Raw genomic sequence first — 17,273 nt, 5'->3', positions numbered from 1 at the left:
AAATAAGAAAAATAGAATAGTTAGTACCAACTAATGGAAAAAAAGTCTATCTATCAAGGTATAAATCTTAACCTCATGCTTTCTAGTTCCATGCTTTGTTTGGAAAAATTACCCTAACTGCATGATTTCTAGTTTGCATGCATTTATTCAGGAAAAAGAAAAGGAAATAAAATAAATTAAAAGCTAGAGCTTATTTCTTCTTTGTGTACACCTATGAACAGAGGTTCAGTACTGTCTTAGATCAGGTGAATTTCTAGGATTTATTATATGCAGAGTTTCAGTTCTAGGAGTAAAGGTACTCGAATTGTCCTTGTTGATGCCCCCTTGGGCTGTCAATCCTCAATCCTAGTCCATTACAGACTTAAGCGGATCGAGTTCAATTCGAGGGGACACATTTCTCTATACCTGACACGGAGAATAAATTCTCACGAAGACATAGAGCATATGAACCTCGAAAGTTACTTGCTAGGTCTAACACGGAGAATAAATTCTCACGAAGACGTCGCTTTCACTCCCACTTAAAAGGACAAGCTTGATTAGAAAGCTTATGTCATGCAATGCAAGTGTTGTGTGTGAGGAGAAATGTTCAAACCTCTGATAGAAAAATAAATAATGAAAATACCTGCAAATAAAATAAAATAATATATATAAATACTATAAAAAATAAGTATATATAAAAAATTTGAAAAGAAAGAATTATAAATTAAATATATGAATTTTTAATTTATAATTGATTTTAAAAGTTTGACAAAATCCCCAGCAGAGTCGCCAAGCTGTCGTAACCGGTTTTCGTCGGGCACGAATTTTTTACTTGGCGGGAAAAGTGATATGAATAAATGGTTTTTAAAATAATTTGGGAGTCGCCATCGGCCTTTTGGGTCAGGTAGGTCGAATACCTAAAAATCATCCTTTAAAAGAGTTTTTAAGAAAACATCAATTAAAAGATAAACCGATCTGCGTTTTAACCAGAAATTTGTTCTTTTTAATAATAAAAAGGGATTCGTGGTCGGTTACGTTTAGAGAATGATTAGCACACCTACAAAGCCCAAAATTGATACTTTTTAATTATAAATTGTCTCTATTATTAGAAATTTAAAAATTCAAAGATATTTTTAATTTATAATCCTATTTTATTTAAATTTATTACTATAATTTTAAAAAAATATATTAATATATATCTTTATTTTTATAAATAAGATATTTATTTACTTAGAAATATCAAAAAAGAGCTTCTAGTTTCTTTAAGACAGCTCATTTCTTAATATTAATAAATAAATAAATGTTAATAAAACATTTATCTAAAAATAATTAAAATATATTAATATATGATTTATAAATATAGGACATTTATTTATTTAAGAATATCAGAAAAGGACTTCTAGGTATTTTAAGACAGCTCTTTTCTTAGATATTAAAAAATAAATACATATCAAAATATGTTTATTTTTCTTACAAGTAATTTATAAAATTAAATTTATAAATAGGATTTTTATTTAATAAACAAATAGAATAAATAAATATTATATATATATTTATATAACTTAATAATAATAAAATAATCATGAAGATAATAATTTAAACATATATCAAAAGTAATAATAAAATAAAATAATAATAATTAAAATGAAAGAAATTAAAAGTAATAATATTAAAAACTATTGGATCATATTCATAAATATATGAACTTAAAATGTAAAAATAATAAAACTTATGGTTAAAATTAAGATTATATAAAATTTAATGATCAAATTATAAAATATAAATATTTAAGAGACATAGTTAGAAATATCATAAAATATAAATACTAGTAGTGTAATTAACCATTAATTATTTAATTGGTGATTAAAATAGAAATATTAAAATTATTAGGGACTAAATGTGATATTTACCTTAAATATATTATTTAATACTGGTAAGGACTAAAACATAATAAAATGAAATTCGAAGACTGAATTAGAACGTTCAGAAGTTAGTTTTAGTGACTAAAATGGAATGTTACAAACTACGATGACTGCGGAAAGGGTTTGGCCAAAAGCAAAATTACAGATATACCCATCTCCAAAACGGCGTCGTTTGGGAAGGGGTATATATTTACCCAAACGGCTGGCCCGAAGGGCCAGTATCCTCATTTCTCTTGTTTCTCTTCTCTCTCGGTTCTCTCTTCAATTCCCTCATCTTAGGGAATTTCGGCAGCCGTACTCCGACGCCGACTACCACCGTCGGCCACCGTCTCCGGTGGCCGGAAAATAAAAAAAAACCTCAAAGGATAGATCGACACTACCCAAAACTGTTTCTGCCCTCTGTTTCCCTTAAAAGGTCCAGGATTTACGTAGATCTAAAAAACTACCTTTGGTTTTTCGGTACTCCGGCGATGTTTGGTATTCACCAGCGAGGTAAGCTCTTTTTTCTCTTTTTCTCGGCTGGTTGTTGTTGTTGTATATGTTGTTGTTTGCTCTCGTGTTTCTCTGTTTTCCAGGTTGCCCTCTCTATTTTTTTTGTTCTCTCCGGTTCTTCCTCTCCTTTCGTTTTGCAGGATCCGGTGGCTTTTATAGCCACCACGGAGCTATGCTCGGACCGGTCCAGAGGGGGAAGTTCGGTGAGTCATCGAGCTATGTGGTGACTCACCCCATAGCCGTGACGTGTGGGGGGCAGCTGGCTTCTGAAGGCTTCTGGCGAGGCGGCGGCTTCGTGGCTGTAGCGGGTTTGAGCATCTGGCAGTTGACCGTCGGCAATGGTCGATTGGAGCACTTGGCAACAGAGGCGTGGAGGCAGTGGCTTCTGGCGAGGCGGCTGCGGCAGTGCTAGGGTTTAGAAACCCTAGTTGAAATCCTCAATGTTTAGGGTTTCATTTTGGTCTGGGCCAGTTGATCGGGCATGTACTGGATTGGGCCTCTGATGTAATTTGTAATATATATATATATATATATATATATATAATAAATAATAATAATAATAATAATATATTATATTAATAATAATTATAATTATTATTATAAAAAATTAATGTCTACACACGCATCTCTCCAAACGGTGATTCACGCATCACTCCAAACGGTGATTCACGCATCACTCCAAACGGTGTGGCCCCATCAACACCCATCACGCCACTATGGCTAGCATCGGCCCCAGCATTATAATGTGAACTATGTGCATTATCTCTAGTGGCTCCAAATAAATTATTGTTTTGACAATTTGTCCCATGTGCATTACTATGCGTGGCCCCAAGCATATTATCACTCTGACAATTAGCTCCATGTGCATTTAGGAGTGGCCCCAAGTAAATTGTCGCTTATATTATTATTTTGACAAAGTGCATTATCACGCGTGGCCCCTAGCAAATTGTTGCTTTCATAATTCATATTTGTTGAAGTGGTAGCACTGGTGGCACGCACATGACGGTTTAGACTTGCTCCAATCGGCGTGGCCCGCGTTCTCTATCATGGTCGGCCATTGCTTCAAACGGCGTGACCCCATGTGCATGATCGATCATTATTTCAAATGGCGTGGCCCCATGCCTATCATCACGCGTATTGAGCACATTCTGGTGACCAGCAACCATATGGCCCACCTCATTATACGCATTGTCTTGAACAATGGTGGGAGCAGCATCACTAATCCACTTCCTCACATCTTCAACAACTGGAATATCACGTGAACGAGCATTTCGTGCATGATGCGGGCGACAAGCAGTAGCTTTATCTGCAAAATGAAAAGCTTTTTCATTAAACACAACATATCTAGAGATATAAACTCTACCATTGCTTGCCAGACACTGATAGCCCTTGTGCTGAGGACTAAATCCAAGGTATGTACAAGACTGAGATCGAAAGCACAGTTTTTTATTCTGAAAGGGTCTTAAGTGCGGGAAACACTGACATCCAAAGACCTTCAGTGAGGCATACTCAGGTTTCTTCTGGAATAGCTTCTCATATGGAGTCATTCCTCCAAGTACAACCGTAGGAAGACGATTGATCAAATGAATAGCAGTCACAAATGCATATGACCAGTACTGCATGGGGATGGATGCTTGGGCTAGCAGAACAAGTCCTAATTCAACAACATGACGATGCTTACGTTCAACTACTCCGTTCTGCTCAAACGTGTGAGGGCAAGTCACCCGATGCACTATCCTTGATTTGGCAAGCAACGCAGGAAACACTCGGTACTTACCACCCCAATTTGACTGAAAAGCTCTGATTGTACTGCCAAATTGATTTGCTACCAATTTTTTGAACAGGTGAAACGCATTAACAACTTGCGCTTTATCTTTCAGTAGGTAAAGACAGGTAAATCTGGTAAAAGCATCCAAAAAAGTTACATAATAGCGAAAGCCATTGGAAGTAGTGTGAGGAGGTCCCCACAAGTCTAAAAATATCAGTTCAAAAGGTGCAGTGTACTCCGTATTAGATGAGGAAAAAGGGAGTTTATGACTTTTGCCCATAAAGCAAGCCACACACGTTTTATTAACATCAATATCAAGTTTTACATCAAGTTCTTTGGTAATTTTACTTAAAGCAAAACTGGCTGGATGTCCTAAACGTCGATGCCATAGCTCAGACTGAGTCAGATCTGAAGTTACAAGATGAACTGCAACACCACAACCTTATGTATTGAGATCACTAAGAGAAGGTAAACTTTATTATCCCTAGCACGCTTAGAGACCGAAAGCAAATTCTTAGTTATGTGAGGCACATGCAACAATTCACTCAAGATTAGAGTTCTTGAAAAAGCAGAAGAAACAACCGCAATACCAACATTATGAATATCAACAGAAACTCCATTCCCAACAGTAAGCTTACCTGGACCTCTAAACTCAACAGGGTTCGAGACACTCACAGTATCTGGTGTGATATGATGCGTAGCTCTAGAATCCACCACCCAATGATCACTGGATCTGGAGACCGTATTAGCTTGCAAATTACCTACTGTCTGAGAATGGCCTTTACAGCATTCACATCCCAGGTTTGAAGTTTCAGTAGCAGAGTAGTGTGCATTGGCAGACTGTCCTTTATGAGCTTTAGACTCAGATGTAACACACATAAACTCTTCATGATAACGATGCCAGCATCGATCAACCAAGTGACCGAGTTTGCCACATAACTGACATTGAATCTTAGTTCGCCCTCGACCTCGGCCGCCTGTCCTGTTTGTAAACGATGAGCGTGAAGATTTAGAATCATGCTGTCCATTAGCAGAGGAATCATGACCTTCTACTCTCTCAGCAACATTGGTTGCCATAGGAGTGTAATCAAATTGCTCATCAAACCCGACCAACTGTGCTTCAACATCTAGAAGAACGGTGTAAAGGCTGTCCAAGGACAATGTTTCCTTCATCGTAGTGATAACTGCCATAAACGGTTGATACTCCTTGGGAAATCCTTTCAAGATGCTGACAACATGTCCAACATGCGAAACTGCACTACCACACGAGGCAAGTGCGTCACATACCTCTTTTACACGAGTGAGATACACACGCATGCTATCATTGCCCTTCCTAAGCGACTGCAACTTGCAGTGCAAACTCATAGCAGCCGTCGTGGATCTGCTCGCAAAGAGTTGTTGCACAACACTCCAAACTGTAGCTGTAGATTCGACACCAACAAAATGAGGAAGAAGATGATGACTAATGGTTGACAAGAGCCGCAAGCGCACTATCCTGCGCAACAAAATCCTCAAACGCATCATTGACACGAATCGTATTGGTATCATCAAGAATCGTCTCCGGTGGTGATTGTAGAGCTCCGGTCAACAGGCGCTCAAGACGGTGACTCATTACTGTGAGCAGAATTTGCTACTTCCACATAAGGCAGTTCATCTCATCAAGAACAACGCTAATTTTTTTTTTGTGAGAGAAGCCTGAATTTGTGGACGGCCCCATGAGATATCAAGAGAGAATCGCGCAACAAGACTGATAGTTAAATAACCCAAGACCAATTGGCGAAAGATACCATATTAAGAAACTGTATATGAAAGAGATATATTGAATACTTGCATTTACACTGGCTGCTACATCATTATATAGTAAACACTGCTACTCTTTTAAGCTAACAGCCTCTCTAACTGACTTTGGCACCAATGATAACTAACTATAGTTAGTTCTGTTATAATACATGCACGTTCACATCAAGCTATAGCCTAACAAGCCTCTTAAAAATAGTAGGGAAGGGAACTAGTTTGGTAAGAAGTGTAGGGAAGTAGGAGGATGGATTAAATAGTCGTGAATCCCTGGTGGCAATGTCCAGATTAATGGTAACAGGCATTGGATATTTATTTATTTATATCGAAATTAGTCAAGTCCATTGGGTTGTGCTGATAAGTTTGACCTAAGAACTTAACCTAGACCATGTGGGCTCACATCTTCGATTGCATCATGATGATGAGACCATCGTCCTTCAAGATTATCATGTTAAAACAAAAGAAATTTTTGCTGCGAATGAAAGCTGTTCAAAAGAAAAAGTGTCGTACCGCTGATCCGGTGTGATTAAAAGAAACATGGAAAACAAAATGTTTTGTCTTGTTCTGCGACAAGCGGTACCTAACATTTAGCAACGCACGCGTTTTGATACGATCTTACCAACTCGAATGATGCTGCCAATAAAAAACTCGTGCAAATCTTAATTAGATAAAATGGGCCGAAATATGTCTTTTACAACCCGTATACTTTTCTTCCAAAACCCTTTGATCGGCAGCTCTTTAAAACTTAAAGAAGCAAGCAGCGCCTGTCTCCATCGTCCTTTTTCATATATCTCCTGAAAATCTAAAATGGCCGATGGGTGGGTGAATACAATGGTCCGTTTGATTATAGAAAATATTTTTTTATTTTATGTTTTTATTTAAAAAAAATCATTTTTAATTTTATCAAAATTATAAAATATGTTAAAAAGTCATATTTATATTAAAATATGAATACGTAATATAAATTTTATATTGTTTTTCTAAGGTATTTAAAATACTCATTTCATTGAATGTAAGACTCACATACATACAATATCCTTTAACTTGACTCATGTCGAAGATACTTGCTAAACATGTTTCCAATTTAACCCATTAAATTGTATTAATGACAAAAAAATAATTTTTCGTCTCAATTTTTATGTCCATTATTGATTTTTTACGTAATTTGAAGAAGAAGAAATTTATCTAATATATATGTTTTAGAAAAAAAATTAAAATGACAATTTTATCTTATAAAAATTACATTTTACTTTATTGAGAAATTAAAAAAAGAAAATATAACTAAATAATTTTTTCCATAAAAATAATTTTAATGAAACACAACTTAAAACAGTCACCTATGTATCACATATCTACTTTATCAATTAATTAAAAAAAAGTAAACCTCTTACAACACTGTCTGAAAAAGGGTGAATTTTCCTAAAAATCACTCTTCTTTTTTTCTATCAGGCACCGATCATACTTTATTTCCCGATCTAACACCATTTGCAAGAATGTGCCCCCTGCAGTGCGCCTTACTCTGATCTGGCATCACTTGGGGTAAGATGTGCCCCTAAAGCGTGCTTTACGCTGACATAGACACACGCAAAGGCGCGACACCTGGGGGCGCACTATGCCACGTAGGGTATAGCGCGGTGCAGGGGCCGCGCCTTCCAATTATCACATGCATAATGCAAGGCGCGATGTAGGGGTCGCGCCTTTATAATTACATTATCTCCTCTCGGCTATAAATACCCCTCTCCCCGTAAACTCTCTCACAACTTCCTCTCAACCGAAAAACAAATACAACAATCCTCTCAACCAGTATAACACCCGACAATACTCTTATAATTGATTCAGAAGTTTGTTCGATCTTTCGTTATAAGGTAATTTTTTATAATATTTTTTATAATTATATATGATTATTTAAAAAAATATTATACTAATTGTTTTCAATGAATTTTTGTGTTTGTAAAATTGGAAAGCGAAGCATACATTGAAATATTTTTACCGATAAGGTAATAATATAAAATTATATTATTTAAATTATTTATGTTATTATGTAAAAAATGTATTTCCTTATATTTTAATTATATATTATTTATTTAATTATGCTTGTTTCAGGTTTATTTTTTGCAGATATAAGATTATCTCAGTTTAAAACTCTAAGAATGACGTGAATTTCAACTATTGTTTATTATGATGGAGAAATTCGGGAAGATGAAATCGGCGTTGTTTTCGTATCAAATCATTATGTTAAAATATCCTTCAAGAGAAACATAACTCTTGAGGAGCTGATAACGAAGATTTCAAGGAAGGTTCATGTTGGAAGTACTAGAAGAATGTCGTCGCTTTAGTACAGATTTCCAACATCATTGTTGCCATTAACTTATACAGCGTTCGAACTATCAAACGCTGATGATGTTGAAATGATGGTTGATTCTCAAAATAATTATTCAGACGCTGTTACAGAGATGTATGCAAAGTTTATTGAAGTGTGTGTCGTTCGGGGTCTGTCATTAAGCTCCCACTATGGGCTAGCTGATCAAGTTGAGAGCCCAACTATAGTAATATGTAATGATTTTAATGCCATAATGGGAAATCCGCAACATAGTGCCGTCCCATCAACTTCTAAGGGGAGACATTCATCAGAAAATCCTTACGATATGTACCGATGTGGGTCTACAAATAATCTCTATGACAACATCATGTCCAGATCAAGGGGAAGACATTCATCTGCCAATTTCTTTGAACTTAATATGGAGATGCCCTCGACTCAACAATATGTGCAGTTTCTATTTGACACAATGGCTTCAAGCTCCATGGGGAGGCATTCGACTGCGAGGTTTTTCGATCTCAATGTCGATATGCCTTCTAGTTCAAGGGGAAGACATGGAAGCAGTAGATTCTTCATCCTAAATGTGGAGAGCATGTAGGAACCATCATCTCTACCAGAAGAACCAATTCGTAAGCATGGTGTAGATAGTCCTGAGACTGGACTATTCATTCACCCAGAATCACCGTAATTCAACTCCGATGATGTTGATAATGTAAATGAAGTTCCCTCAAATGTGGCACAAACTGACCCTCTAGCACACATATATGAAATTGATTATGGTACAATGTACGGGCCAGAATTTGCGGATATGCCTCATCTCGGTGACTATGGATATTACTCATCAATAAATAATGATGAGTTATCTTTAGGCATGAAGTTTCAAGCAAATAAGAAGCGATGATGGTTATAAAAAATTACAATATCCGTAATTTTGTTCAATCTAGAGTTGACCGCTCCACGACAAAAAAAATATGTATGCCACTGTGCCCGATGTGAAAACAGATGCAATTGGATGGTTCGCGTATCAAAGAGGAAGAGGAAAAACAATAGATGGGAACTAACGATATACAACGATCCTCACACATGTTTTGCTGGAGGGATCAACCAAGATCATCCCAACTTAGACTCTGAAGTGATCTACCAAGCCATCATGCCCATGGTAAAAGCAAGCTCTCATATAGCTATTGCAGAGTTTATTTCTGCTATACAATCACAATATGAGTACACTGTCTCCTATAAAAAAGTTTGGTTGGCAAAACAAAATGCCATTGTCAAACTTCATGACGAATGAGATGCATCTTACAATGAACTTCCAAGTTGGTTTAGGTTGATATGAAGGTTGAATCCTGGGATAATTTTGGACTTCAAAACCTCTCATGCATACCATAATGATCGAGTTCTTCGTGATCTATGCAATTCTACAGGGTTTTTTGGACTTACCCACAGTGCGTTAATGCTGTCAAATACTGTAAGCCTGTAATCCAGATCGACAGGACTTTCTTATATGGAAAATACAAGCAAGTTTTACCATTGATAGTTGTCCAATATGGTAATCGTAAAATTCTTCCAGTTGTTTTTTCTCTTGTTGAAGGAAAAGATACAAATTCTTGGGCATTTTTCCTCCGAAACTTACGTTCACATGTTATCACGAAAGAAAAAATATGTGTCATTTCAGATCGTGGAGCTTAGATCAAAGCAATAATGAAGTCTTTGGGTCCAATGTGGCAACCACCCTTTTTCCAACATAGGTATTGTATCCGACACATTGTTGCGAACTACCATGGAAGATACAAGAATAATGATGAGCGTCAATTATTTGTACGCATGGGTAAGTGAAACTGATATAGTTTATTTTCTTTCAGCCATTTTCATTTTGTAAAGAAACAAAGTTAGTAAGTTATACATTTTTTGATCAAGTTATGAACTACTTCCTCAAACATTTGAATTCATACTTCAAGATTTGCGGGCGAAGAACGAGGAAGGATACGATTACATCAGCCTCATCGATAAAGAAATGTGGACAAACGCATATGATGGTGGATATCGATATGGACACATGACGACCAACTTGGCTAAGGCAATCAATTCGACCTTAAAGGGTACACGTCACTTACCTGTAGCGGCTTTGGTAAAAACTATATATTTTCGTTTGGGGGCACTTTTTGTGAAGCTCGGGGGACAAGCTCAAACCTGGATGCAAGACAGTCATGTTTATCACCCTAGATTAGTTGCAGATCTACAAAAAAAATTGATACATCAATTGGAATGTCTGTAACAAGCTTCTCTATAACACATACATTGTCTCATGTCACAGAGTTATCGTGACCTCTTCAAGGGATTGAAGCTGTGTCGTTAAGAGTAAATCTACGGGATAGATGGTGTGACTGTGGGTTTTTTCAAGCTTCAAGTATCCATGCTCTAATGTGATAGCAGCTTGCTCGCATACCCGACAAGACTATAATCGTTTTGTGTATCCCGTATACCTACTATCAGAAGTTTTTAAGGTATACAAATTTGAGTTCCCCCATAGGTAATGACAAAGACCCATATGAGGTTCAGAATTGGCTTCTGATTGTACCAGATCCAAGTTTATTGAGGGAGCGTGGTCGTCCAAAATCCACTCCAATTCATTGTGATATGGATATTCGAGAAACATATAGACATGACAAAAAATGTGGGCATTGTAGAAACTCAGTACACACTAGGACAATATGTTATGTTGTCATCAAGTAACAATTGATGAGGAACTGATATAGTTGTTTATCAAATAATAATTCTTGTACTTTAATTTGCATTTATTTAAAGTTAATGTCATTCGATAACGGCTGATGAAGATTAAAAAAATGATACAAGAAAATGATATTGGACGTTTGTGTTATATGTGATTACAATAAAATAGATAATAAGTGACAAACTTAAGAAAGTTATCGAACACAATTATTAAATATTATCAAACTAATAGCAATTTGGTATTTGAATATAATTTTAAATATAACAAACTTACAATAAGTATTAAATGGTAAATAATAACCAAATTACAATAACTGATATTAAATGGTAATAAACAAAATTAACCAAATATATTAACAAAAAGTCCAACAATATTAACAAAATAAATTAAAAAATTCATTCAAATTAACAAAATAAAGTAAGTATTAAATGATAAATTATAAAAAATACAATACAAATACTCCAATAAACAACTAAATACAAATATAATAAAATATCAAAATCTATCGATGTTTGCAGTGCGAATGTGTTCCGCATGACGGTGGTTGTCTGTCTCAAGGAGGATTTATGTGTATAACTGGTTATGACTCTTCAGTGTCATCATCATCACCATCATCATCCTCATTGCCATCGTCGTCATGAGCAAATACATTTTGTTGATGAGGAACTGATGACGATGTAACACATCCATAGAATAAGGACCATAGAGGTGTATGACTAAATATCCCACCGTCCTGCGAAAACTGGGAAAAATCATAAAACCCATACATCGATGAGTGAGAAAATTGTACAAGAGGTGTATGTTCTGCGGCCATCGATAATGAGGTTGCACCCGTTAAATAACCAGCATATGAACCCCAAGTCAGATCTACAAACATAGACACATAATATCTTCCATGAGAGGTCATATAACTCTGTTATGGTGGGGGGTCATAAAACTAGGAGACGGTGGCAGCGGCGATATCTGGTAAGGGAAAGGCAGAGATAGCATCAGATATGGCTACGGGTGTAGGTCGCTGCAGTCGGCGACTGCTGTGAATGTCCTGCTGGTGCAACTGAGGACAAACTGAAAGCACCTGCTCTCCGTCTACGAGTCGGGAGACGATGAGGTTGTGACAGTATACGTCTCTGTCGACGTCACTGAAAGCTCCACCCTCGTGCATCATCGGAAAGCATAAACGATTTCCCGTTACTGTTGAACCACTCATAATAACCAGATGCACCCGTGAAGAGGTTATCATAAAAAGACTCTCTACGGGGAAGACATCGATGTCGATCCTCCCACAACACTCGTCCATATTGCGAGGTGCTTCCGGAATTGGTTGTACAAAACCAAATTGTCGAAGCACGCGATCAGTGGAGTGCCACTCAACGATCGCATAACAGATCAAGGAGACCACCGCCATCCAAACATCTGATGGTCCCCACAACTCAGGTGGGATGCACATCTTCACATCATCATGAGAATATGGAACTCATTCAAACTAAAACAAATATATATAGTTTTTATAAAAATAATAATCTAATTATATAACTATAATACAAAATCAATTTTTAAACATTAAAATGCATACATGTATGCCAGTATTCTTATCGATTAACACCCTCATTTTTTCTAAATCATCAGGTAACTCCTGATGATTTTTCCTGCCAGTAGACCACATATTCAAGAAAATTTGATTTATTATACAATGTATAAAATTATTAATATACGGAATTAGTTTTATAATTACCTCAATAGTAGGGAAAATACGAACGGGTTCTTCACAACGGGACATAAAAAGGGCAATCGATACCATGCCCAAGACTGCAGCAGAAGGAGACATCTACCGATAGTATTTTTCCTGTAATCAGTCGCCCGACACATCTCCCTATACAGGAAAGCCAAAACTGCCGAGACCCAACTCAGTTATCCGGCCATATGAAAGTCGCCAAGATGTCATAACCACATACAGTGAACTTGGTTGCGTGATTTGTCTGGCATCAACAACCCTCCTATCAGCTGCAATATACATGCCCGTGCATACATTTTAACTTCATCATCAGAGATGTCCTCGCTCAACTCCCGAAAATTGACATCTAACCAATTTAACGGTATTTGACCACCATTAAAATTTTGAGGGACACATCCTAGATAATCCCGGCACAAAGTAGTCCAGTTATCGTGCGTCATCTCTGATATCACATCTCCATCCACCGAAAGCCCCAAGTGCATAGAAACATCCTCAAGCGTAATCGTGCACTATCCGCACGGAAGATGAAATGTGTGGGTCTCCGGCCTCCACCGCTCCACTAAGGTAGAAATAAGGTATGGTTCTATCTTACAATGATCTTTATATCTACCTATGTGATCGAATCCAGCCTCTACTAAATACGGCCAGACGGGTAGGTATCGCTAACTTAAGGTTTCTAATAAAAGGATATAATATACGGTCGCTCTCCTAAAATATAAATAATTACAAAAATTAATTTATAAACTAATAATCATGCATTAAATAAATAAATAAATTATTACTAATAATTTAAATTAAATTAAAATGTTAAAATGTTACCGTATCAGCAAAATGTCGAGATATATGATTTTCATCCAACCGAAGTAGATCGCCTTCCATTTTATATCTGTAAAAAAATTAATTAAATAAAATATTAAATATTTAAATAGTTAAATAAATTACTAACAAAATACTAAATATAATAAAATATACTTAAAGTGCTATAAAAGAATATAAGAGTATTTGAGAAAAGTTGAGAGGATTTGGTGTGATGAAAGTGATTGAGAATGGAGATATTTATAAGGAGGGAATAGGGTGTAAACGGGCGGGGGTAGGTGGGTAATAAAGCTAAGGAGCGCTATAGGGGGCGCCTTTCTGACGTTTGTCATAATTGCAGTAAGGTGTGGCTCCTGTATCGCGCTATACCCCCACGCATATAGCACACCCCAAGGACCGTGCTTTAGCTAACATGTATCTATATCAGCGTAAGGCGTGTTGCAGGGGCACACCTTACCGTACGTGATGCCAAATCAACGTAAAACGCGTTGTTGAGGTACGCCTTACTACAAAGATGTTAGATTAAAAATAAATCTGAACGGTACTGACATAAAAAAAGATGATTTATCGGAAAAATCGCCCTAAAAAAGCCTCACCTTATTCATTTATTTAATATGTCATATCAAGCTGTGTACTAAACTCACAGCTCTTCTCATGTACGTTTAATTTTTTTTAAACCTTTAATAGGAAACTCGCGAACTCTAAAACATCAATCTGACGGTTTAGAATGGAGGAGGAGCAATTGGTACAGAGCAATAGCAATCCTTCATCTCTGTCGTATGTCAGTATTGTTATATAATATTTGGTTTATTAAAGGGAGTATTCTTTAGTTTGATTTTGACCGCAACACCAATTTCCTTCCTCTGCCTCCTTTCTATATAATCCCTTTCCACCCTCCCCCTCTCTCCTCATCCTCCCTTTTACGTTCATTTCCTTTTACCTTCACAATATCATCTGTCTCCCGACTTTTTGCTGTATTGGCAGAGCAGATGCCTTCAAAGCGCCAAAGAGAAGAAACCCAGAGCTCAAACGAAGAACTCGCTGAGGAGACAAAATGCCATAAATCATACGATCATGTATTATCTTTGCTCGAAACAGAAGAGGAAGGGCCAAGCCATGACGTTTCTTCTCTTATCACCTCTTTACAATAATAGCTCTATTCGAAAGACGCCTCTTTCCCTCCATACCAATCGCCCTCAAAAGCCGATGACCACAAGAACCCTGCCGCTATGACTAACAGCGACTGCATGGTCAGCATAGAAGACCACACGACAGTGACTTCTTCCTCGAAAGAAGACGAGGCTTACCAGTACGATGATAAGGAGAAAGTCATCAGGCATTTGCTCGAAGCTTCTGATGATGAGCTTGGGATTCCGAATAAACAAAGTGTTTTTGGCGTTGAGTTCGATGAAGGTTTCCACAATGGCGGAAATAGTTTTGCATTATGTGATGGGCTATGGGAGCTTGAAGATGAGGCTGCCAATTACTATACTTTGTTACAGTCTCAACTGTTCATGTAGTATTATGGGGCAAAACTTTGGATATAATGTTATCGAATAAATTAATTCACGAGATAATGCACTCCTCAGGTTAATTGCTCAAATAGGGTGAAATCTACAGTTGGCCGTAGGTCACCATGCCATCCGGGTGACATAATAGGTCGTCATTTCTTCCCGATGAGCTACGAGAGATTTTGCATGTGACATGCACGTTCGAGCGCATCCGACTGAGGCCATCCGAGCGAGCTATGCGAGGGCATCCAGTGCAGTCGAGTGAGGGTAGGTCGCCATGCCATGGACCGAGGCCATCCGAGCGAGCTATGCGAGGGCATCCATGGCAGTCGAGTGAGGGTAGGTCGCCATGCACGCTGTGCGACATTATAGGTCGCCATGCACGCTAGGCGACATGGTAGGTCGCCATGCACGTTGGGCGACCTTGTCCTCCGCCTGCTCCGCTCGCCTACTCCCCACTGCATGTTCGTTTGCTCCCGCTGCTGCATGCACCTTTATTCGCTGCATTATTGCAACATCATTTGTTTCTTCATGCAGTAATTATTGCTGCAATCCACGAGAATCAACGGCTCGTGATTCTTCAATTATTGGTGCATGGCAGCCGACCCTTTAATATATAGGGGGTATGATATGGGGTTAAGGAAGCATAAGAAAGAAAGGCGGAAGAGTGTCGAGAGAAAGGAAAGGAATTAGAGGAAGAAGAAGAAAGGGAGTCCGGCAAGCAAACATCGAGGTAAGTTTTCATTTTATTTAATTTAAATTAGTTTATTATTTTAAAGTATTAGTTTGTTAGTTTAGGGTTAGGGTAAAAATTTACTTAATTAGTTAGTTTGTTAGTAGTTAGTTATATATAAAAAATATGTAATTAGTTTGTGTTAGTTAAATAGTTAAGTTGCCATATGATTTGTTGAATTTATATTATATAAAAAATTTAGTTAATTAGTTTTTAGTATTAAATTATAATTAAAAAATCGTTTATTAGTTTAGGTTATATTAAAGAATAGTTTATTAGTTGAAGTTATATTAAAGAATAGTTTATTAGTTGTTTAAGGAAAAATTCACATTTAAGTTATATTTTAAAAAGTTTAGTTTGTTACTTTATAAGTTTATTATATTATAAGTTATTATATTAATTTTTTTTGTTGTGTTGTAAATTAGTTAGTTAGTTTGTTAGTTAGTTACTTAACATTAGATTATATTAAATGATTTTTTAAATATTGTTGTTTAATTTTTTTACAGATTCATTCCAATGGCTGACCAAATTCCACTGCTGAGACTTGACAATGAACATATTTCAAGTCATTTGGGAATAATGGTGAATAAAATATTTGTTTAATGAATTATAATTAATAAATATTTGAATATTATTTTATGATGATTGTGATAAATTTTTTGCATTATTTAATTGCAGGAGGACGAGCGGCGAGTCATTCGTCTTCGGCTACATAAAGTGCCCAAGCCACACCCATATATTGAAGAAAACTTGCAAGAGGCTGGATTTTGGTATGTAACATTTGTGCGAGATTACAAGTTGGTCCCAGGTTTGATCAGTGCGTTGATTGAACGTTGGAGACCAGAAATGCACATGTTTCATTTGTCGTGTGGCGAATGTACGATAACTCTAGAGGATGTAGCATTGCAACTCGGGGTCCAAACTAATGGGATGTCAGTGGTAATGTCACATGAGTTTAATAATGTGGCACAACTTTGCAACTTGTTTCTTGGGAAAGCGCCCGTACCACCAGAGTGTAGAGGGTGGCGTGTGAGGTTGTCATGGTTGAAGAATGAATTTCAGGCTTCAACCAAATAGTACGGAGCACAAAATTATATATGCAATACAAGCATATATATTACAGTTGATTGGGGGAATTTTGATGCCTGATAAATCCGGTAGTTATGTTCACACTCAGTATCTTTTTTTTTTTAAAAAAATTTTGAGAATAGTAGGCAATATTGGCGTTCTTGTATCATGAGATGTGCAAGACGTCATTAGTCGTGAATGATAATAATACAGCAGAAATCTATGGATGTCTGTTGCTGCTACAATCATGGGCTTGGCATATACTTCTATTTTTTATACCGATTAATCGGACTGCGGTTGACTTTCCACTTGCCGGAAGGTAATATGAATCCTCTAGTTTAATATAAAATATTAATTATGTTTAAAACATTTTTGATATTTCGATATAACAAATTAAGTTAAATGAATTT

The 17,273-nt window shown here is 36.7% G+C and overlaps 1 protein-coding gene across 1 annotated transcript; it reads left to right on the top strand.

Moving 5' to 3' along the window:
• Positions 1-14,278: 14,278 nt before the first annotated feature.
• Positions 14,279-15,071, top strand: LOC120130600. Its single transcript, XM_039147815.1, has 3 exons — positions 14,279-14,336; positions 14,536-14,627; positions 14,706-15,071. The coding sequence occupies exons 1-3, from the start codon at positions 14,279-14,281 to the stop codon at positions 15,069-15,071; spliced, it is 516 nt and encodes a 171-aa protein (XP_039003746.1).
• Positions 15,072-17,273: the final 2,202 nt, after the last annotated feature.

The sequence above is a fragment of the Hibiscus syriacus genome, unplaced genomic scaffold, assembly GCF_006381635.1.
Source record: "Hibiscus syriacus cultivar Baekdansim isolate YM2019G1 unplaced genomic scaffold, ASM638163v2 tig00001674_pilon, whole genome shotgun sequence".
Classification (NCBI taxonomy): domain Eukaryota; kingdom Viridiplantae; phylum Streptophyta; class Magnoliopsida; order Malvales; family Malvaceae; genus Hibiscus; species Hibiscus syriacus.
Note: the sequence above shows the minus strand (reverse complement) of the source record. Positions and strands in the feature narration are given on the sequence as shown.

What these genes read in the sequence shown, in the direction of transcription:
- LOC120130600 (XM_039147815.1), top strand. Translation starts at nt 14,279, where the DNA reads ATGGAGGAGGAGCAATTGGTACAGAGCAATAGCAATCCTTCATCTCTG. An exon ending in TTCATCTCTGTCGTATGTCA is followed by an intron (nt 14,337 to 14,535) that starts GTATTGTTATAT and finishes CTGTATTGGCAG; the next exon opens with AGCAGATGCCTTCAAAGCGC. An exon ending in GCCATAAATCATACGATCAT is followed by an intron (nt 14,628 to 14,705) that starts GTATTATCTTTG and finishes TTACAATAATAG; the next exon opens with CTCTATTCGAAAGACGCCTC.